This window comes from Manis pentadactyla, chromosome 9, assembly GCF_030020395.1.
Source record: "Manis pentadactyla isolate mManPen7 chromosome 9, mManPen7.hap1, whole genome shotgun sequence".
Classification (NCBI taxonomy): domain Eukaryota; kingdom Metazoa; phylum Chordata; class Mammalia; order Pholidota; family Manidae; genus Manis; species Manis pentadactyla.
Window position 1 is genome coordinate 87,572,142 of NC_080027.1, and position 22,481 is coordinate 87,594,622.

Here is a 22,481-nt window from a genome sequence, read left to right on the forward strand (position 1 = left end):
CCGCCATCTTGCTAAAGGAGGGGCAGAGATGGTGGAGGTGGAGACGTCTGGGTCGGAATGCGTATAGGAGGTTCGCGGTCCGGCCGGGGCGGTGGGCCGTGGGGATATAGCTTGACTGCGTGCGGCAGAAGAGGTTTAGAGACCTCGTCTTGGTAAAGAGATCCCTGAACTCGGGTTTGCCTGTCACGTTAGAGACCCCGTATCAAGGTGGCGCCTGCTCTGGGCCAGACGGTAGGCAGAGCGAGCGCCCCTGCGGGCCGGAGTGCTGCCGGACTTGACTCCAGAGCCAGAGGATGCAAAATTGGGGCGAGGGATGGGAAGTAGATCTCCACGTTCCTGCCTTCTGGTGGAATTTGAGCCTTGGCCCTGGCTCAGTACCCTGAGAGCGGTCCAGTTTGATGTAGGCGACAGCAGCCCTGTGGACTCCCTGTGCCCTTGAGGTTGGTCCCGGTCTAGCCTACTGCAGTCAGCAAAACTTGAGAAGACATCTAACTTCCCCTTCCAGTCATTTCCCTGCCCTTCCACCCATTTACTTACAAGTTTTAGATGCCTTCCGAGATGTCGTGCCTCTTTTGAAAGGAGTTGGGTTGCACACACGTTCAGACTGCAAAACCAAAGCAGTGAATCCCTATGGGAAGAATTTAAGACCAATGGAGAGACATATAGGGACAAGGGGCAGCAGCATGCTCCAGTGGGAGCATGTGGATTTTCCAAAGAATCAAAGGCCCTCTTGGCATTGACCATTAGGACCCAGGAGCAGGCAGTTTGGCCTCAGGGCTTTGACTGAGCTTGAAGTGACTCACAGTGCCAGGAGGTCAGATCCAAAGCATTTGGGATTCTTTGATTCAGATCTGTCCACCAAAAGCAAATTACTCACATCCCTGGGGAATTAAAACCTGATCAGAACTTTATGGGAGAAAGTGAGGTCATCTTGCCCTAGGACTCCACATTCAGTTATTTATATGTAAACTTTGTTTGCAGGGTTATTATTGGTGAATAGAAATCGAAAGCTGAAGGCTGGGTAGTCCAATAGTTCTTAACCTTATTTAGTTGCAAGCCCCTTTATGAATCAGATGAAAATTTAGTCCCCTCTCCAGAAAAATGACCACACAACATAAATGGATTTTTGCATCTAATCCCAAGAGATTTATGAAGACCATCCATATGTTTCATAAATCAGCATCTCTGAATCCCTGATCCAACCTAGTTTCCTTACTTTACAGTAAGAAAACAAACCCAGGGAAAGGAAGTGACTTGTCCAAGGTCACACAGTTTAGGAGACTGGATTAATACTCAAGTTTTCTGATTCTCAGTCAAATACTCTATAAAGGGCTATTTCGTGCAGGCTGCTTTGCTAAACTATTTGGTGGCCCCCAAAATACCTTCAGTTAAGAGCTTTCTAACAAAGGAAACCTTTTCATATTGGTGGGGTTGAATGGGGTATGGCTAATTGGTAAGATTTTGCACACTAGTAGGAGTTTTGTAGGGTTTTGTTTTAATATGCCCCTCACGGTCCTTGAAAACTAGCCAGACTTGTGATTTTAGAATGCATATCTTGGGCTCACTAAATTTTGGCAAGTAGAACAAAAATCCCTCAAATCCATCTTTTGCTTTCCTTCCCACTTACTCAAGTATTTGTACCTCCAAGTATCCCATGTGAGAGGGATTAATAGATCAAATTATTTCAATTTTTGTAATAAGAAACATCCAATAAGGGTGAGAATTACACAAGTACAAGATAGATCCAAGAGATGAGCCCTGGTTTCTTGGCCCCCAGCTTCTGAATGTTTTCTAACCAGGATGACTCTGTGGTCCCTGCCCCTTGGTTCCTAACTACAGAAGCAAAAAAAGAAAAAAAACATGTAAATGGATCAATAGATGGATCCCTGATGGGCCTACCCCAAATCAAATAAATCAGAATTTCTGAAAATGAGGCCAGGTTTGGGAACCACTGCTCCACCCTGTGTTGGCAGAAATCAACCTAAATCCAGGTGAGTTAACCATTTTTCCCATCTGGGGAGGCAGTTTTGTGTAATGAAGTGAGGTATGTTTTGTCTCTTTAACTTTGAGCTTTTGAGTCAATTTATACCTGTGTTCAGATGTTGCCTTGCTAGTAACTATCTCCTATCATTTTATATATGAAGATAAATAAAATAATACTTGTAAAGATAAATATATGTAGTAGGGCCTACATAAGTGTTACTTTTTTTCTTTCCTTTCTGCCCTCTATATCATCTCTGAACTCATAGGCCTGGGAAGCAGGAATTCCTGGGTTCTCTATCTTGTGATTGAGAGATTGGGCAGGATAACCTACACACTGTGTGCCTTTCCCGAATGGTGAAGAAGGGGGCAAGAAACAGTTGCCCCTGTCCACCTGGCAAACCATACCTAGTAGCCTGCTTCATGGGAATTTGAGTGCTTTCTGGGGAGGTACCCATAGTGCATATGACTGTGGGCTGGAGTGCACCTATTTTTGCTTAAAGTTTCCCCTTGTGCAAGGAGAAGCCACTGGAGGTTCTGGGGATTAGAAATGTGACTTGGGAGATCCCTGAACATGTTCCTAGGCATGTTGCCTCCTCTAGGAGCCAAGGAAACAGGAAAGGCCATGGGACTGGGAGGATTTGCACCTAACACCTACTGTGGGCCAGTGGGACTGTGCGGTTGTGGGGGTCTGGCAAAGTAGAACATGTGAGTCTAGCTGTCAATCATCTGACTGCTTGCCCTGGCTTGGGGGAACTTCTGGTGGTTGGTATCCAGAAACTGTGGAGATACTGCCAACAGATCTTAGCCTTCCCCCATTTTTCTCAACCTTCCCTTCATTTCGGGGAGGCTCCTGAACCCCTGTAAGCTTGGGGGAATTGCTCTGGCAGTAAAGCAATGGTAATGCTTCCTCCTCCTGCCCTTGAGGTGAGACTGAGGCTGCCTCCCTGGCTTGTGGGAGATGGCACCCTGACATGCTTGCTCAGCATCTGGCTCACCCTGGGTCAGAGGGCTCCATATGAGGCTTGTGTGTGGTCCTGGGCTGTGGGGAGACTAGGGTATCAGGAAGGAGTTGAGGACCAGGAGTGGATGAGAGAGGCTTTTCCCAACTCCCAGAAGACAGGTGATCAGGCGGCAGACCAGTGTTACATCCCCACTTCATGGTTACATGCCCACTGTTTCCATGACATCTCTGACTTTGCATCTGTGCTGGAGCTTCTGGGGATGGGGAAAGGTGGAGGAGGGAGTGGGATCAGTGATGTGGGTGCTGGGAGAGAACAGTTCCAGTTTCCCAGGGGCTAGAGTCCCTGCTTTCTGTTTTTCCAGGACAGCTGGGGCCTTGTGAAAATAGGGGAAGGAACACACATAAAAGGAATGGAGAACCTTGTGCTCATGACTCAGATGCCCAGGCTAGGGTGGGGGCCTTACTAGGGGATGGCCTTGTGATGAGAGGGAACAAGAGCAAAAGCTGGAGGCAGAACTTTGAGAGGGAGGTGCCAGAGGGGCTTTTCTGAAATGTGAAAATGAATACATGGGCAGATTTTGCAATGCCACCCAGCCTGTCTTCTCAAGTGTCTGCTCCCAGCCCTGGCCTGTTTCCCCTGCCCCACCCAGTGCTTCCTCTCCTCTTTCACTAAGCTCTTGTTGTATTTCTGCTTTCCCTGGCCTTCTCCCATCCTATTCCCCCACACTCCTCTCTTCTCCTCCCTGCTGCCCAGTTCATCTGTTTCCATCCCTCTGGCTGCTGGCCCTGACCCCCTGTCCTTCTATGCTTTAATGGGGGACCTATGGGAACTGGAGTTCACAGCAAAACAGGAAGAGCCTGTGAGCAGGAAACTGGGAGTAGGGCAGGGGGGTGAACAACCAGCAGTAACCTCAGCTCCTTGCCTCCTACATCTGGACTGAAGCATCCCCAGGGCTCTTGGCCTCTCCCACTACAGCCCATTAGCCCCAGCTCCTTCTGTCTCAACACTTCACAGGTCTAGCTGACCTGAGAGGTAACAAGACGAGAGAATCCCGGACCCTGACACAGGGGAAAGGAAGAGTACGGGGCATCTGATCTGGAGTGAAGACATTGATCACAGTGTGGCCACTAACTGTGTGAGGTCTTGGAAGAGGCTTTCCCATGAGCTCAGTGTTCTCTGAATAATGACACTTTTGTTATTTACCTCCTTCCTTCCTGGGGCTGCTCTAGGGGCCAAAAGAGATAGTGGGTTTGTATGTGGTAACAAGCACTAGACGGTTAACAATGTTCAGATTCAAGGTGATGGGAAGACCCATAGCTGAGAGGATTGGGCAGCTGATGATAACTGCCACCATTCTTGAACACTTACGTACTATGTGCCACACATTGTGCTATGATATACAGGCATACTTTGGAGACATTGCCGGTTCAGTTCCAGACCACCACTAAAAAGCAAATACCACGATAAAGTGAATTAAATGAATTTCTTGGCTTCCAAGTGCAAATAACAGTTACTTTTACACTATACTGTAGCCTAGTAAGCATGCCATAGCATTATTCCTGAAAAAATATACATACCTCAACTTAAAAATATTTTATTGCTAAAAAATGCTAAACATTGTCTGATTTTTCTCAAACTATTCAAATTCAGTTAGACAATATCCATCATATCATTGATAAGTTTTCACAAATGCCTAGGGTGCCTAACTGGTTTTCTTGGTTTCACTGGATATAGCTGGTAATTGTAGGTCTGCTTTGGTTATGTAGCTGTATTCCTATTATGTTAATGTGTGCACGCAATTTAATTAGTAGTTTAAAACCTATACATGCTTATGTTACACTACAAGAAGATGTCAGAGAACTAATCAATCTTCCTATGTTTTCTTCCGTCTGCTACTTCTATAGCTTTTCTTCTTCCTTCCTAATTACAACCCTTAAGTAGAATTCGTGCCTCATATCGAAATTACCGAGTATCATAATTCTTCCAAGTGGTAAAGATACCTCAAGACAAATGCTGGGCATAGAAGCCACAGGGCATAAATCTGCAAAGAAGTAAAAAGCTAACCTTTTCAAACAATATTGCTTCTCTCTCACTTACCAACTTTACATTTCCCTGTATGGCCCCGGAAGATGACTGGTTAACCAGAGACGGGTAAGATTCCTCAAGGGAGGAACAACCTAAGACAGGCACAGTCGCAGGGGGGCCATCAGGTGAGAAATTGGGGATCAACAGAGGTGAGGCTTAGAACCTCACCCCCCCTGTTTTGAGAGAAATCTTCTGCATCCGTGGATGTTTTGTTGCCCTTGTCTAGCTCGGATTAATACTTAGTCTATAGGCACACACCTGATCATCTACATTTGCCCTCTTATAGCACTAAACTATGTTTTCTACCTTTATCTTGCATCTACCTACCACTACAGCATTTTATTAAAAATAAAAATAATAATAATAAGGGAGAAATGTGGGATTCACATATAAATCAAGTATAAAAATCAAACGAATAATCATATTTGACCTGATTGTTTATAGTTCATGATGCGTGATCAAAACTGAAAGTTTCTGTGATATGACTGCCCTTGCACTGTTCACCATGTAAGAACTTATTCACTATGTAAGAACTTGTTCACCATGTAAGAACTTGTTTGTTATGCTTTAGAAGATTGGAGACTGTTGAGAATTAGGCTTGGGGTTGATTAATGATTGTGCATTGAGTCCCCTATACAGAATTTTATTGTTGTTAACAACCATCTGATCAATAAATATGAGAGATGTCCTCTCAAAAAAAGTAATAAAAATAAATAAATAAATAAATAAAAATGACTGATACCTGAAAAAAAAAAAGCTAAACATCACCTGTAATCTTTTTGCTGGTGAGATATGTTGATGGTTGCTGACTGATGAGGGTGGTGGTTGCTGGAGGTTAGGGTGGCTGTAGCAATTTCTTTTTTCTTTTTCTTTCTGTCTAAAAAAAGATAATGAAGTTTGCTGCATCGATGGACTCTTCCTTTCATGAGTGATTTCTCTGTAGCATGTGATGCTCTTTGATAGCATTTTACCTACAGTTGAACTTCTTTCAGTATTGGGGTCAGTCCTCTCAGAGTCTGCTTCATGTAATATTCTAAATCCTTTGTTATCATTTCAACAACTTTCACAGCATCTTCACCTGGTGTAGATTCTATTTTAAGAAATCACTTTCTTTGCTCATTCATAAGAAACAGCTACTCATCTGTTAAAAGTTTTATCCTGAGATTGCAGCAATTCAGCCACACCTTCAGGCTCCACTTCTAATTCTAGTTCTCTTCCACCACATCTGGAGTCAGAACACACAACATTTATTAAGTTTTTCCATCTTATATGGGCACGTTTCCCTGGTGCCCCCAATTATAATAGGAATATCAAAGATCACTGATCATAGATCATATTAACAAATGTAATAATAATGAAAAAGTCTGAAATATTGTGAGAGCTACCAAAATGGTCACAGGGGCACAAAGTGAGCAAATACTGTCTTATTATTATTATTATTAAGGTATCACTGATATACATTCTTATGAAGGTTTCACATAAAAAACATTGTGGTTACTACACTCACCCATATTATCAAGTCCCTCCCATACTCCACCAAAGTCACTGTCCGTCAGTATAGTAAGATGTCACAGAGTCACTATTTGTCTTCTCTGTGCTACACTGTCTTTCCAGTGACTCCACACACACACGCACCATGTGTACCAATCATAATACCCCTCAATCCCCTTCTCCCTCCCTCCCCACCCACCCTCCCCCACCCCTCCCCTTTGGTAACCACTAGTCCCTTCTTGGAGTTTGTGAGTCTGTTGCTGTTTTGTTCCTTCAGTTTTGCTTTGTTGTTATACTCCACAAATGGGGGAAATCAGAGCAAATATGTTACTAAAATGACTGATAGAATTGCTTAGGGTTGCCACAAATCTTCAATTTGTAAAAAACAGTATCTGCAAATAGCAATAAAGCAAAACATAATAAAATGAGATATGCCTGTATTGTCTAATTCTCACAACAAACTTAGGTGGCAGAAACCAATATCATCCCCATTTTAAAGATACGGAAACAGAGCTTCACAGACATTAAGTAACTTGGTTAATCAAGATCACACAGCTAATAAAAGGCAGCGGTAAAGCCAGGATTTGAACCCAAGATCTGAGCCCAGAGCCCAAATGTTAAATCAACTAGATGAAATTGACTAGAGTTAACAGGTATAGAAGATAATCATATTTTTGTTTACTAACTCATTTAACAAACAGCAATATAGTATCACTCTGTTGCCTACTCTATGCCAGGCCCTGTTCCATGGGCTACAGAGGAGATAAAATTAATAAAACATTTTGTTTGCCTACAGGGATGGATCTCACGTTTTGCGCAATAGGGCAGGAAGGCTATGTCAGTAGTCTCAGTAGCTGCTGAATAGACATTGCCATCACTTCAGATGGAACCATTCCCCAGATAAGGGACACTGCACACCTTCCCACCTCCATCCTGGGCTGGCACCTGGGTCACCTGCCATCCCCACCCCCATCCCCATTCCAGGCCTGCCATTGCACCTCTCTTGGCTTCTTACCCTCTTGATGTCCTCTGCAGGTATTCCTTGAAAGTCCAGCACCTGCCTCTATTCACCGCTGGAGTTCTACCAGAGTGGGTGAGGCCTGGAGCTAGTGGGGAGCCTCTTGGCCCCTTCCCAGGGTAGGGGAGAGAGAGAGGGAGGCTGGGAAAACAGGCTGGGGCTCAGTGTTGTAACTCTGGGCAGTGCTGGGACCTTTGCTCCACGAGGTGTCTATAGAGGGGAGGGAATGCCAGCTCTGGAGGCTGCCAGGATTGGGGTGGGGGTGTCTGGGAGGCAGTCCTACAAGAGCAACTAACAGCCACTGGGGTGAGAGAAGAAGGCAGAGTCATGGAACTGGGCTGGTCTGCAGAGAAATGTGACTGTCACAGTTGGGAGTAGGGGTTCAGAGGTAGTGCTGGGCTGAGGGGAGCCAGCTGGGGAGGAGTCATCCTGGGGGGAAGCTGCCCCGTGGGCGGGTGGCGGGAGGAGGCCAGGGCTCCGTAGGTCAGTTGTCTCCATCCGCCTGGCAGAAAGGAGAAGTGGCCCGACCCCTTGGCAGTCCCTCCTCTCAGCCATTCCCCACATTACTTCTCCAGGGTTCCGGGCCCCTCTCTTGCTCAGCTCTGACTCCTGGCTCCTCCGGTGGAAGCCTCTGGACAGGGGACTGCACTGTCCTCCTCTCTCAGCAAGGGGGCTCCAGAGACTGCCCAGCCCAGGAGTCTGGCGGCCTCGGGATTCGGTGGGTCCGCTCCTCAGCACTGGTGGGGGCTCTGTGTGTGTGTGTGTTTAGGGTTGGGGGGGGGTCCTGTGGCTCTTAGAAAGGGGTCTGTGGGGAGAAGTGAAGAATGATGTGTGTGAGAAGCTCTGGCAGAGACAGGATTCTATTTAGGTCCGAGAATAACTCCTGAGGGGGTCTGGGAAAGGACATCCTGTATGTGAATTGAGGCAAACCTTGGAGGCAAGAGGCTTGCTTGTGCTGGGACCCTGGAAAGTGGCAGGAGTGAGGTGGTTTCACTGGGTGAAGTGAGCCTCAATCCCATGTCCTGGTCCTGGCCGACTTTGGCTATCCCCAATGTTGGAGTGAGGCAGAAGGGGCCCTGTTGTGCCCAAACATTCCCTGATGCCCTGGAGGGATCCTTGGGGAGAAACAGTCTCCTGATGGCCAAGAGCTCAGACTTTGGAGTCAGAGAGACCAGAGTTGGAGTCTTGGCTCTACCACTGTCTAACTGTGTGGCCGCAGGCAATTTACTTGATCTCTTTGAACCTCAGTTTCCTCATTTGTAAATGGGTTTAAGAATAGTACAGACCTCACAGAGAAACTGTGAGGAAGGCATGTAAACCCTTAGCATAGGCTGACAGACATATATGGCAGGTTAATGTTACTTGATAGGTTAGTACTGATGAAAGGCAGAATAAGGAGAAGACTGCTGAGGCCAGAAAAGAGCCCAGTTCTGAGAGAGTGTAACCTGGGCTGTTCCTGCAGGCCAGTCCCTTGGTAATGTCCAGGGCTCTAGGAGGAGATGTCCTTGTGGCTGGAGGCCTACCTGTGCCTGACATTTCTTCTGGTAAGCTGCTTCACTCCAGCCCTTTCCCTGGAGCCCAGGCCCAGCCCTCTATGGGTAGAAATAAGTTTGCAGTTTCCCAGAAGGACCCTGGGAAAGTGAGCAGGGTAGGCCCTGAGACCCCCCTTACGCCTCTCTTTCTGGGCTCAGACTCTGCAGTGGAGCTGTGGGAGCCACATGTGCAAGATGCAAGCGGCCAGGCACTGGGAGGCAGGACCTGCATCCTTAGGGGGGAAGCTAGCAGGCCCCAGTCCACTGGGGGCACTTTGGGAGTGGGGCTGGAGGCAGCAGAGCCTGCAGCTCTGCTCCCTGGAGAGGATGCCCTTCCAGAGTCCACAGGTGAGGAGCTGCTGGGTTTGGAGGAGGTAGGCACTCCTTGGATCTGGGAGGGGTACCTTAGGGCTGTTTACCTCATAAGGTCATGGTTAAGTCTAAACGCTTTGGAATCAACTAGACCTGAGTGATCTGAATGTGAATTTTGTCTCTGAGTTAGGCCTTTCTGAGTTTCCTTATTTGTAAAATGGAAATAATAATAGTACCTGTCTCTTATGATTGTTCTAAGGATCAATGCATAGAAAGGGATCAGACAGTGCCTAGGACATAATAGCACTTGCCATATGGGAACCACTTTCTTACAATAGACTAGGCTGTGTATAATGAAGGGAATGAAGGCACTGAGTGCTCAGGGCAGTGGCCAACTGAGCACCAAGCCTTTTCCTTGGAGATGAACATTAAGGCTCTTCCCTGTATCCAGAGTTCCATCCACAAAAGCGAAAAAAGGGGCCAGCCCCCAAAATGCTGGGGAACGAGCTGTGCAGTGTGTGTGGGGACAAGGCCTCCGGCTTCCACTACAATGTGCTGAGCTGTGAGGGCTGCAAGGGATTCTTCCGCCGCAGTGTCATCAAAGGGGCACGCTATGTCTGCCACAGCGGGGGCCACTGCCCCATGGACACCTACATGCGTCGCAAGTGCCAGGAGTGTCGCCTTCGCAAATGCCGCCAGGCTGGCATGCGGGAGGAATGTGAGTGTCTGGGGATGGGAGTGCAGAGAGAGACTGAAGGGAAAGGGATCATGTGGCCTCAGGGTATGAGGATAGACAGGCAGCTGAGTCTCCAGGGCCTTTCTACACAGCCCCTAAGTATGGATTAATGAAATCTTTACCTTGTCCTTAGACACATTCTCTGCATTTCTGGAGCCTCAAACTACCCCTTCTGCCCTGTCCTTGCTTCCTGTCTCTCCCTCTTCTCCCCTCTTATGTCTGGCCTATTCTTAGGCGTCCTGTCAGAAGAACAGATCCGCCTGAAGAAACTGAAGCGGCAAGAGGAGGAACAGGCTCAGACCACATCAGTGCCCCCAAGCGCATCCTCACCTCCCCAAGTCTTGCCCCAGCTCAGCCCAGAGCAACTGGGCATGATTGAGAAACTGGTGGCTGCCCAGCAACAGTGTAACAGACGCTCCTTTTCTGACCGGCTCCGAGTCACGGTATCTGGAGGAACTGGGGACGGGAGGCTGTGCCTGGAGCTCCTGTGGGCTTCTTGATACCCAACTCAGACGGGTTTGTTTTTCCCTCATTGCTTCCTGGGTAGCCTTGGCCCATGGCACCCGATCCCCAGAGCCGGGAGGCCCGTCAGCAGCGCTTTGCCCACTTCACTGAGCTGGCCATCATCTCTGTGCAGGAGATCGTTGATTTTGCCAAACAGCTGCCTGGCTTCCTGCAGCTCAGCCGGGAGGACCAGATCGCCCTGCTGAAGACCTCTGCGATTGAGGTGGCTGGCAAGGGGTGGGGCAAAGGGACAGTCAGAGTGAGACTGTTCGTGGGAGGGGCCTCCAGACAGCCAGACAGCCATGGAGCTAAATCTCTGGGGTTTTCAGGGCTAGACCTTCCCTTCAAGGTGCCCTATGCCAGGCCTAGCCCACTGAGCACCTGTGCGAGGTCGGCTCCCTGTGTGCAGGTGATGCTTCTGGAGACAGCTCGGAGGTACAACCCTGGGAGCGAGAGTATCACCTTCCTCAAGGATTTCAGTTACAATCGGGAGGACTTTGCCAAAGCAGGTGAGAACTGAGATTACACAAGGATTGGGCTGGATGGACAGATGCTTTTTGTCATGGGACCCCCAGTGACTACAGAGCACAGAACCAAGGCTGTGTATGTGTTTCCAAGACAGTAAGTTAGAATGCTGATAGGCTTTTCTCGGTTGCTCCAAATACCTACCTGTTCTCTGTTGCATTAGCCAGTGGTTCTCAAACTGTGTTCCAAAGAACCTGAAGTGGGGGGTTGGTTCCATGGAAGTGTTACCTTAGAGTAGAAACATAGAGAAACAGGAATATCTTTAATACATAAGCCAAACAAGAAGCTCCATTAATTCTGCATTATATATTACTCTTCTGCATACTGTTTTGCTTGAAAAAAGATTTTACAGCTAGGATAAAAAGTCTGAAAACCATAGCACCAAGCCTTTTTAGTAGTTAATAATGAACAAATCTTAATTGTGCTCTTATTAAGGACTGTGTGAACTTATTTCCCCCACTCGTTTGCAATTGCTCTTTCTGGTAAGCCATGGAACTGGAGCTGAAACATGGCAAATGTGCCCAGTTGGAACAGTTTTAGGATACAAGTAAACACTTCTATTTCTTCCCTATACCTGGAGTATGTTCTCCAAGAGTTAGTTCACTGTGCTCCTCTCTCTGTTATTTGCTTGCAGGCTCAGCAGGGTTAGTTTCCTCAAATTCAGTTGCTGGCAATGTTTGTGTTGTGGGAGTGGGGTTGGTAAAGGATGGAAGGTTGAGGGTGTTTTGGAAGGATGGGAACTGTGGCTCAACAGGAGACTGAGTAGTTTAGCATCTGAATGTGTGGCTCATTCTGTGACTTCATTCTTGGGGCTGGTAGGTCCTGGTTTCCATGGCAGAGCTCATAAAGTATTTTTTGGTTTCTGGTGACTGGCCAGCTCAAATGCATCTTGTCCCAACACAGGCCACCCTACCCAGTGAGCTCTCTAGGAAGACATCCCTTAACTGTAGGCATGGGAGAAATATGTTGGCACCTCCTGCCTTCTGTGGTCTCTGGCATGCTGTCTGAAATGTGCAGGCATCTAAAGGGATGATTTGATGACTTTTTCTAGCTTGAAAAGCCCATCCCTGCCCCCTTTCTCTACCAGACCACCTTTTTCTCCAAATGGTTATTATCCCAGTCCTTCTTAACCATGGCCTCCTTCACAACATCTTCCCTTCCGAACCCTTCCCAGTTCTCATGTCAGAGTGTTCCTTCAGCACTTGTGGACTTGTGCTCTCTGAATCTGAACCTGTTTATAGCTTTGCTTATGTAAGCAATTTTGATGTCATGTTTGCCTTTCATTTCTCACATTGTCAGTGAGGTCTTGGGCAGAAGGAACTGGAGCTGTCTTTTGTCAGATCGCCTTCCCCCTCTACTTCCACTACCATATGCGGCACGGGTGGATGACTGATGATGTGGGCTGATCATAGTGGAGGCATTCATTCAGGGAGCATCATCAGACCCTGCCGAGTGCATGACCCAACACTACAGTCTCCTTGCCCTCTTGGTACAAAGGGGCTGTCCAGCACAACTTGAGGCTCAGCACCTCACCAAGAAATGCTTTATAAAATGGGTATTTCCATTAAATGGATCAACACACACTTGATAAACATCAAGGTGAAAGTACAGGAAGTGACTAATCAAGAGCCTGGAATGGAAAAGTTAGCAGATGGTTGCTAAAGAACTCTGAGAAAGCTTCAGGGACAGGGAGGGACAGGGAGACTGACGGACTGTGTGGGGGAGAACTGTTTTTTAAATCTCATGACTTTAGGTCATGGTTTGTTCAACTTTAGTCTCCTCAGCAAGAAGACTGATTCTATTTTTTTAATGTATTTTTTATTTAACAAACACATAGTAATTACTTTATGAGCCACACATTATTCTAAGGATCCATTATGAGGCAGGCTTATTATATCTATTTTACAGATGGGAAAACCAAGGTCCAGAGAGCTTAAATAACTCACTGAAGATCACACAGCCCAGATATGGTAGAGCCAGGACTCAAACCTAGGCAGTCTAGTGTCAGAGTCCACAATCTCAACCACATTGCTATGTTCCCACCGAGATGTGAAACATGAACTGTATCTCTAGGATTCAGACAATTAAGGCCAATTGCCAGTGAAAAATTTTCTGTATAAACAAAAATAGGAGTTGCCTCTAATTTTTATAATGTAAGGCCCTCAAAAATTCTAATAAGAAATACAGAATTATTATCATTCAATTCAGCACCTCCCATGTGCCAGGCCCACTGCCAAGTACTCCGCATGCTCTTTACCATTTCACCATCACAACAGTCTTGTAAATTCCAATATGATTCCCATATTTGGGATGAGGCTTAGAGAGCTTAAGAAAGTTGTCCAGCAGAGCCCTGGAGACTTCTTACCAAGTTCCTGGTAGTTCCCTAATTTGAGAAGTTGAAGGAGAGAAGGAAGTTTCTAATCTTGTGCCACATGCCCCAGCCCCGCTGAGACAGGGACCATGGGCTTAGACAGAGTAGGGTGAGGGCCTCCTTAAAAAACAAAGCAAGATAATCCATTGTGAGATTTTCTTTGGCCTGCTGGGGGGCCCAGTTTATGTTTCTGACTTTACCCAGGTGCTGCTTTTCTTCCTCCAGCCCTAATCAGGTGATTTGAAACCTGGGCAATTTAATAAGCAAGCCCAAAACAACATAGTAAAAACAGGAAGGATTCCATCTTGAAAATAAAATTGCATTTTAAAACCCAGTTAGTTAAAAAGTAAGTTTCTTAACATACTATTTAACAAACAGACAATAACTGAGCCCACCTTGCGAGCAAAGCAGGCAGTCTTCAGTGATAGGCTCCCAGACCAGGAAGCTGCTCTCCTAGGAGGAAATCAGAGCAGTAAATAACCCGTAAGACTAATAAGAAACTTAATGTCTCTTCAAAGATAAACATTTTGGGACCACTTAGCAGGTGTGCATCCCTAGCCCTTTGTCTTTCAACTGCCTATAAATCCCCTAGACAACGCACCACCTCCGGACTCTCTTGTCCCCTCCTGGCAGGAGCCAGCAGCTCTGTCCTCCCGCTTTATCTCTAAATAAAAGCCTCTCCCTGGCTCTCCTACCTTGAGTGTTTGCAAAGTTCATTCTTCGACTCTGTGAACAAGAACCCCGGCATCACCACTTCTTCCTCCCCAGGACTGCAGGTGGAGTTTATCAACCCCATCTTCGAGTTCTCCAGAGCCATGAATGAGCTGCAACTCAATGATGCTGAGTTCGCTTTGCTCATTGCCATCAGCATCTTCTCTGCAGGTGCGGAGGAGGGGCAAGAGGGAAACTGAACAAGAGGCTTGCACCCAAGAGGGCTGCAGGCCCCACAGGGCAGGAATCGTGGAGGGGTGCAGAGGCCCTTGCTGTGTTCTTTTGGGATGGAAGAGGCTGGGTGCAGCATATCCCTATATTTTGGTTGTGATTTGGGGTATGCAACTAGAACCCTGGTCAGACCTGCTCCTCAACTCTCCTGGTAACCTATAGACCGGCCCAACGTGCAGGACCAGCTCCAGGTAGAGAGGCTGCAACACACTTACGTGGAGGCCCTGCATGCCTACGTCTCCATCCATCACCCCCATGTGAGTCTCCCCATGGTGCCCTTTTTCCTCCCTTCCAAGGCTCATTCTCCGACACACCTATTTTCCTTTCAAGAGTCCTTCCCTGATTTAATAATGCACAGACAATTCTCTACCTCTCTCACAACTCCATTACCCTTGCCCCACTTCCCTGGGGAGAGACAAAGGCTGTACTTTTCCTCTCTTTCCCCCAGGACCGGCTGATGTTCCCACGGATGCTAATGAAACTGGTGAGCCTCCGAACACTGAGCAGTGTCCACTCAGAGCAAGTGTTTGCACTGCGCCTGCAGGACAAAAAGCTTCCCCCGCTGCTCTCTGAGATCTGGGACGTGCACGAATGACTGTTCTTCCTCCATGTCTTCTGTTTTCTGGGCTGAATGGCTGAGGCCCTGTGGTTGTTTTCCTAGAGGTGGGGCAGACTGAGAGGGGTAAACATTCCTGGGAGCTGGGCAAAGTATATCATCATGTGGCATTAAAAGAGAGTCAAAGGGTTGGTAGTTTTGTGGCTGCTGGGCAGTGGGAGTCTTGCTAAAGCTGTGTTCCATTTGAAGACTCTTCTGACCCAACCAAATGGGTGAACCTGGGGGACACTTTGCACAAGGTTCTCCAGGGCCCAGCCCATCCTGCCTCCACCACTTCCTGTTTTCTGCACAGGGCCCCTAGAGAAACTCTCCACTGTCACTCTGCAGCTTGGCCATAAATGCCTTGGGGCTGCCTCACTGATAGGTCAGGCAGTGTTTGTACAGGAAGACCAAAATGAATACAGAATGAGAGAAACCACTTCTGGATTGCGGGTAGGGGCACGGCAATAGTGGAGCGAAGGCTGCGTCCTTTAGGATCCGCTTCCAGACTCAGTAGAGGAGACTAGTCCAAGTGACAGCTTTAGCAGCAAGGGGACTCCCTTTTACTAGCCGGTGCCACGAGGGTAAATGAAATGCTGAGGCTTAGATGCCTCCTTCCCTTTTAATGATCCAAGTGGGGCTGTGATGTCTTTCTGTCGGGTGGGTGGGGGGAGGAAGTTTGGATGTTCAGAACTAATGCTTCAGTCATGTACCCTTACTCGCGGGCGCACGTATGCCTCCCTTTTTTCGTTGGCATCTGAAGAAGAGGGCACAACAATCCCTCCTTTCGGCCCTTAGGCCTTGTGGGACAGGAAGAAAAGTCCCCTGAGGCCAGGGGTAGGCTGCCCTGTCTTGGGCCTCTCCGGTGGGTGGACTCCATTTCCCAGCGGGCTCCGCGGCCCCGCTCACGCCCCCTTTCCGTGGAGCTCACCCTGTGTAGGTGATACCGCGGCCGCGCCTTCCGGCCTCAAGTACCCGCGCTGCCCCAGAATTGGAAGGTTCCCCTGCTGGGGCTGCAGGCTTTCCTGCCCAGGCGGCTGGGCACTTCCAAGCCGCGTGCGGGGGGAGGGAGGGAGATGAGGAGGACTGTCAGAAAGTCTTAGGGGCGGTTCATGTTGAGAAGTCGCTTCCTGATTTATGCACATTTCGTCGAAACGGGCGCTATTACCATATCGAATAAAAATCTGTTTGCGCAACCTAAACAAAACGTATTCCTTTGGGTCCTCCCCTTGGCTGTAGCAATGCTGGGCTGGCCCAGCGCGCCCCATCACGTTCCACTCCCGCACGGATAGGTGTGTGCGTAGCCGCCTCTCTCCCGAGTTTGGCTCCACCCTTCAGTGATCGGGTTGGTGTAGCCCCGTCCCCCCGGAGGTGAATGGTACGGACCACGGGCCCCGTCAACCTTCCCTTTCCAACCCTGCTCGAGTGGTGCGCGACCCCTGGTGCAGATGTGAAGTGGCGCGCGCGGCGGCGCTCGCGCCGGGGAGCCATTGACCGTCGGCTGCCGGGGGACATCGAGCCCTGCCTGGCCGGTCCCCCGGGGCGTGGGAGGTAGGAAGGCCTGGACCACTCCGGTCCCTAGAAGGGTATCTGGGACCGGGCTCTATAGGGATGGCCAGACATCAGGTGGCCAGAGTGTGAGGAGGCACGGGGTCTGGAGGAGGAGTGGGGGACCGTAGGGAATAGGGCGGGGCTAGAAGTGGGGGCGCTCCGGGCCGCCGAGGGGTTAGGGGCTGCGGGCCTGGGCGCAGCTGCTGTTGCTGGGCTCGGTTCCTGCAGGGCTGGCGGATGGCGTTGGTTCCGGGGTCGGGGAGAACTGTCCAGCAGGTGAGAGGGCGGGCAGAGCTGTCCAGCCCGAGGCCCTGGCTGGGATAAGCACCTGGCATGCGAGCGTGGAGTGTGTGTGTATGCACGCGCGTGCGCGCGCTCATTTTTTGTTAGGGTTTGGAGAACCACGTTTGGTTCTTAAAATTTTTTTTTCTGCAGTTGGTGTTTCATAGTTGGCTTGTTGGGCAGTGGGGACACCATTATAATCTTTCCTGCAACTGCTTCCCCTTCCGTCCTCGTACATATTTAAATACTTTATTTTCCTGCGCTCCTTTCTTCACCAACCCTACCTATTGCCTGCTTCTTTGCTCTCGTTCTGATCCACGCTGGACTAGTCTGTACTGTAGCGCTTGCAAGGTCACTGCCTGGGGAGGGAGAGGAGGAGAGGGAGCCTCCCGTTGTGCTCACGTCAGCAAAGATGTCATATCGCTCTCCAGTTCCTGTGGTTTTGCTATGACATCCTGCCCCAAAGGAGGGCGAACCCAAAGGATTGATTAGCGTGGTCATTTGTAGGCTGAAAACATAGATACAGCTTAAAGGTTTGTGTATTCTGAATCTGCATCTGGATGGAGTAGATAGTGATGTAGTACATCAGCAGATAGGTGTACTTTTTGAGCTTGATGCCTTTGGAATACAGGAGACAGGAACCAGGCGCTCTGAGTTACTAAATATGGTTGAGGAAGGAGGCAGTCTGAGCCTAAGTGAATAATGAAGACAGAGTATGAGTTATAGGTAATGTTAGAAGACTTAGAGTCTATGAGAAGGGGAGGGGGTAATGGAAAAAGCCTTAATTATCATTGCAATTGGAATGACCAAAGGCGATGGTTGTTGATGGGATACGAATTGTGACTAAAATCTACCCTATCACTAGTTGTTAGAACAGTCACAAGATCTCAGGGTCTTGTGGTTCTGGAGGGAGATGAACATTGTGGAGTATGACAATGACTCGAGTTTTATCAAATGATTGTCAGTGGAGAGGGGCTGGAATCCCCACCAAGGCTTGAGGCCTGATAGCTGATATGTTAGTAGATGCTTCAGGTGTGATCTTTGAGATTTTGGTAAAAAGAGTTCCTGGTTTTCAGTGTAAAAATAGATTTCAAGGCTTAGCCTTGAGCTTTGGTACTGCAAATTTTGTTTTATTTTAAGATACTTTGGCTCTCACCCTAGGCATTTTCCACATACTTCTTTATAGAACAGATAATGCTTTATTCCTCCCCATTTTGTTTCTGTATTCCCCTCCCCTTCTCATTGTGCTTGGGAAGTCCTAGCTCAGCTCTTTAACATGCCCCACCTTCTGCAGCATGCTCATAACTCTATAGTAGTGGAGGACTTCTTTGAGTGGTAATATACCTAGAAATGAGGATATGGCATGCTTGGGAGCTTGGTGTTGGTTGTGTGGAAAGGAGATATCACTATCAAAATCCAGAATTAGGACAAAGTGCAAACTAAAGGCACATGGGGGTGAAGGTAACCTAATAATTAGCAGGTGCTGTTGATGGAAGAGATGTCTCCAGATTTAAGGAGAATGAGTTGTTATGGGCCCTGTTATGACCACACAGTGCTTGTAGCAGCTCCTAGCACTGTGTGGTCACCAAGTGGGGGAGGGGCTGTGGCTATTCTATAAATAGTGCTGGCAGCCAGAGTCGCTGTGGAGACAAAACTGAATCCTATTACCTGCAAATCCTATATTGGGAGCAAGAGAAAGGAGAGAACGGTATTTTGATGATTTGAGAAGTTGTTGCAGATAGGTCTTTTTTATTATTAAGTAGGGGAGAAAAAAGACTTGTCATTATTTAAATCAAATTGGGCCTTAAGCATAAACGGAGTGTGTATGTCTATATGTATGAGAGTGCTCACAGCAGCAAAGAGTGGTGTGTGAGTGGTTGTGTAGTGTAATGAGATTCTCTTTGTATGTCTATAGTGAATGAGGTCTTAGTGTGGCCATGTGGGGAGCACAGAGGTAGAATCCTGAAAGCACTGAAAATAGGCTTGTAGTGGCATGAAACATTTATTTAAAGAAGTCTTTGGAGACCCAACAGGAAATGAATTATGATTAAGACCATGTAAGCTTTTCCTAATTTTTGGACTATGGTTCAGAAAGTCCCCTGAACATCTCTCTCTGTCCTTGCAGAAATCCTGTTATTCATGCATCAAATTCTTAATTTCTGTAAAATAGAGAAAGACGAGGCCTCATCTGTTAGTATTATATTACTGATTCTAATCCTGGGACGAGAATAGAGAGAAAGACTATGATTCAGCACCAAGGGCAGAGCTATAACAGTAACCACTGGGCCCCTTTCTTGCTGGAAGAGAGGAGGAAAATGGTTTCCATGAAGCAAATGGGACATAGATGTTCTTCATTTCAGATCACATGGGGTAAAGTAGCCAGCTGTTGTTATTGTCTGAGTGTAACTAACTATATAAGGTTCGTTTCACATCAAGCTGATTACAGAATGTTGGATCAGAGAATAATTAGGTTTCCATCTAGAGATAGGAGTGCAGACTAGTACTGATTAGAGAGTCTGGCTTGATCCTGCTCCATCCTGGAGCAGTCCTAAAAGTGACTTAATTTTTGTTATCATAATGACTGAGTCCAGATTAGACTAACTGGGTCTGTTTTTCAGAAAAAGAACCCCAGGGGTGAGGATGGTTTGTAGGGATGGGGGGAGGTGAGCCATTATTTATCTTGTTTCTTGACATTTGACTCTCTGAGCTCATAAGCCCAGCTCGAGCTCTTGGCTAGGAGAAGTGTCCCTTCTATCTTTAGTACTAAAATGGAACACCTTCTGACCAGTGCCCTAAGAGGGATGAATCCCTTTGGCACAACAAAGGATCTTAGCAGTACTTTTTCCCTATTAGACTTGGATCTTCAGATAATACCAGAATTCATCCTGGGAACTTTGACTCCTTGCTTGGCGCCTTGAAGTTTCTGTGAGATGAACTGATGAATAGGAACCATGGTACAGAAGAAGAAGTTCTGCCCCCGGGCACTGGATTACCTCGTGATCGTAGGGGCCAGGTAACCAGAGAGACTGGTTTTTTTGTCTTGTCATCTGGGACAGCCGCACAACTGTAATTATTCCTTTCTCCATTTCCACCTTGCTCTGTGTATCTCATGCTCCTGTTTTACCCTGATAGGAACCTTGATGCCACTGTTAGGTGGATAGGGAGTACTGGCCTGGAGGAACAGAGATAGAGCAAAACTCTGCTCTTAACTGGCATCTTTGTGATCTTGAGCAGATATGCTCTATATACCCTGGTTTCCTTATTTGGTAAAAACAAGAAGTACATAGTGCTCCTTCTCTACCTACATATATTGTTTTGGTGATTCATTAGCTAATAGACCTTGAAAGGTGTTACTCATCTTGTTAGTGATGATTTTATTGTTGCACTTTCCCTTTCATTTCAGGATAGGTGTTGTCATGGCAGTGCAGACCTCAGTTAGCCTACCAGCTAAATGTCTCAAGCAGTACCCATGGCCCTAATGTTAGCTTACTTTATCCAGTGGCATTTTGAGCTTAATTTCTGGACTGTGGTTAAAATTTGAAAGAGCATCCTAGCCTCAGGCTGCTGAATTTGTCTTTATATTCTTCAGGCACCCGAGCAGTGACAGTGTGGCCCAGACTCCTGAATTGCTACGGCGATACCCATTAGAGGATCATGCTGAGTTTCCCCTGCCCCCAGATGTAGTGTTCTTTTGCCAGCCCGAGGGCTGTCTGAGTGTGCGGCAGCGGCGCATGAGCCTACGGGATGACACCTCTTTTGTCTTCACACTCACTGACAAGGACACTGGAGTCACACGTTATGGCATCTGCGTTAACTTCTACCGGTCCTTCCAAAAGCGAATGCCTAAGGAAAAGGGGGAAGGTGGAGCAGGGTCTCATGGGAAGGAAGGACCCTGTGCCACCCGCACCTCAGAAGAGGTTGGCACTGAGAGCTCGGAGAGTGGCTCGTCCTTGCAGCCTCCCAGTGCTGATGCCACCCCTGATGTGAACCAGTCTCCTCGGGGTAAATGCAGGGCCAAGTCAGGCAACCGATCCCGCAACAGTACTCTGACCTCCCTGTGTGTGCTGAGCCACTACCCCTTCTTCTCCACCTTCCGACAATGTCTGTATACCCTCAAACGTCTGGTGGACTGCTGTAGTGAGAGACTGCTGGGCAAGAAACTGGGCATCCCTCGAGGCATACAGAGGTATGGCTTGCTGCATTTAGAAATAAGGTATAATTGGTCCAGGAAGAGAGCAGGAAATTTACACTAAAGCCTGAGGTCCTCAGACCTACTGAAGTGTATTATGTTAGTCCTTACTAAGAAAAAGACTGCTGTAGAGTTGGACTTCATCCTATCATAACTGTGTTTGGACTGGTGCTGATGAGTTTGATGTGTACAATAAGCCCTGCTATGTGCATGTTTTTACACTTGTTCTCACCCTTGTGTATACCTATGAGTCCTAACTGAGCCCAGTGGGTGGGCTTTTCCAATCGCCATCATTATGCCCTCTGTGGTCACACTGCATTGCAGTGGGGTGTCAGCCCCTGGTGCTCATGTGTCTGCTTCCTGCTGTCTACTCCTCAGGGACACCATGTGGCGCATCTTTACTGGATCATTGCAGGTGGAGGAGAAGTCGAGTGTCCTTCTGCAGGACCTTCGAGAGATCGAGGCCTGGATCTATCGATTGCTGCGCTCCCCAGTACCTGTCTCTGGGCAGAAGCGAGTAGACATTGAGGTCCTACCCCAGGAGCTCCAGCAAGCTCTGACCTTTGCTCTTCCGGACCCCTCTCGATTCACATTAGTGGATTTCCCTCTGCACCTTCCCTTGGAACTTCTGGGTGTGGATGCCTGTCTTCAGGTGCTAACCTGCATTCTGTTAGAGCACAAGGTGAGCTTTCTAGATGTCTCTAGGGAAAGGGCTTGAAATATGGCAGAAGCTAGACCATAAGCTCTTTAGGGACAAGTACTACATCTTTTTCATTGTTTTGTCTCCAGGAGGTAACACGATGTCAAGTATAGAACAGGTACTCAGTAGGTATGGATTGAATGAAGGTACTGGTATCAGCGAGACATGTTCAGAAGGTCCAAACTCAGTTGAATTATCCTTAACTGTACCTAATTCTCTGGGAATATCAGTAGTTGTGTTCCGATGAGTGGTCCTGGGATTGGGAGTATAAGAACTAGGAAGGCAAGGGAGTAATTTGAAGGAAGATTACTACAGTGCTTGGGTTGGGAGGTGGCGAGCAGGGTGGGGGCAGTAATAATTGTGGAAAATGCCCTAGGCATGATGAAATGGAAATTAAATTATCTTGTTGGAAGCTGTTTTCTTGTGAACTTTATTTATGCTGTTGAGTGATCCTTATGACATATGGCAGGTGGTGCTACAGTCTCGAGACTACAATGCACTGTCTATGTCTGTGATGGCATTTGTGGCAATGATCTACCCCCTGGAGTATATGTTTCCTGTAATCCCACTGCTGCCCACCTGCATGGCATCAGCAGAGCAGGTGGGTCTCCAGGTGTTTTCTGGCTTTGTCACATCTATTTTCCAACTCTGTCCAGCTCCGAGGGAAGCTTAATGCCCAAAGAAGTTGTAAATCAGTAGTGGT

At 47.7% G+C, this 22,481-nt stretch overlaps 2 protein-coding genes and 1 long non-coding RNA gene across 52 annotated transcripts in view; 2 read left to right on the top strand and 1 right to left on the bottom strand.

Annotated features, from left to right (window-relative positions):
* Nucleotides 1-4,523: 4,523 nt before the first annotated feature.
* On the bottom strand, nt 4,524-6,024 carry LOC130684920 (uncharacterized). The gene is made up of 2 exons (XR_008999290.1): nt 5,799-6,024; nt 4,524-4,566 (listed from the first exon to the last, which is right to left on the bottom strand). It is a non-coding gene; the product is annotated as an uncharacterized LOC130684920 (long non-coding RNA).
* Nucleotides 6,025-9,038: 3,014 nt separating this feature from the next.
* Nucleotides 9,039-15,208, top strand: NR1H3 (nuclear receptor subfamily 1 group H member 3). The gene is given in 10 exon segments (XM_036892013.2): nt 9,039-9,059; nt 9,062-9,083; nt 9,231-9,419; nt 9,835-10,101; nt 10,354-10,562; nt 10,667-10,846; nt 11,033-11,132; nt 14,288-14,401; nt 14,624-14,718; nt 14,910-15,208. Coding segments are annotated over 10 exon segments (1,344 nt in total). The 3' UTR covers nt 15,057-15,208.
* Nucleotides 15,209-16,291: 1,083 nt separating this feature from the next.
* Nucleotides 16,292-22,481, top strand: part of MADD (MAP kinase activating death domain) — a 58,987-nt gene continuing 52,797 nt past the window's right edge. For 39 of the 50 annotated variants that reach the window (XM_057507642.1, XM_057507649.1, XM_057507643.1 and 36 more), the window contains exons 1-5: nt 16,293-16,434; nt 19,743-19,902; nt 20,479-21,075; nt 21,457-21,760; nt 22,248-22,379. In XM_057507642.1, coding sequence (XP_057363625.1) covers nt 19,841-19,902; nt 20,479-21,075; nt 21,457-21,760; nt 22,248-22,379 — 1,095 coding nt within the window. In that variant the 5' untranslated portion in view covers nt 16,293-16,434; nt 19,743-19,840. Of the gene's footprint in view, nt 16,608-19,742; nt 19,903-20,478; nt 21,076-21,456; nt 21,761-22,247; nt 22,380-22,481 lie in introns of all 50 variants that reach the window. The other 11 variants (XM_057507671.1, XM_057507675.1, XM_057507681.1 and 8 more) reach the window with 4 other exon arrangements.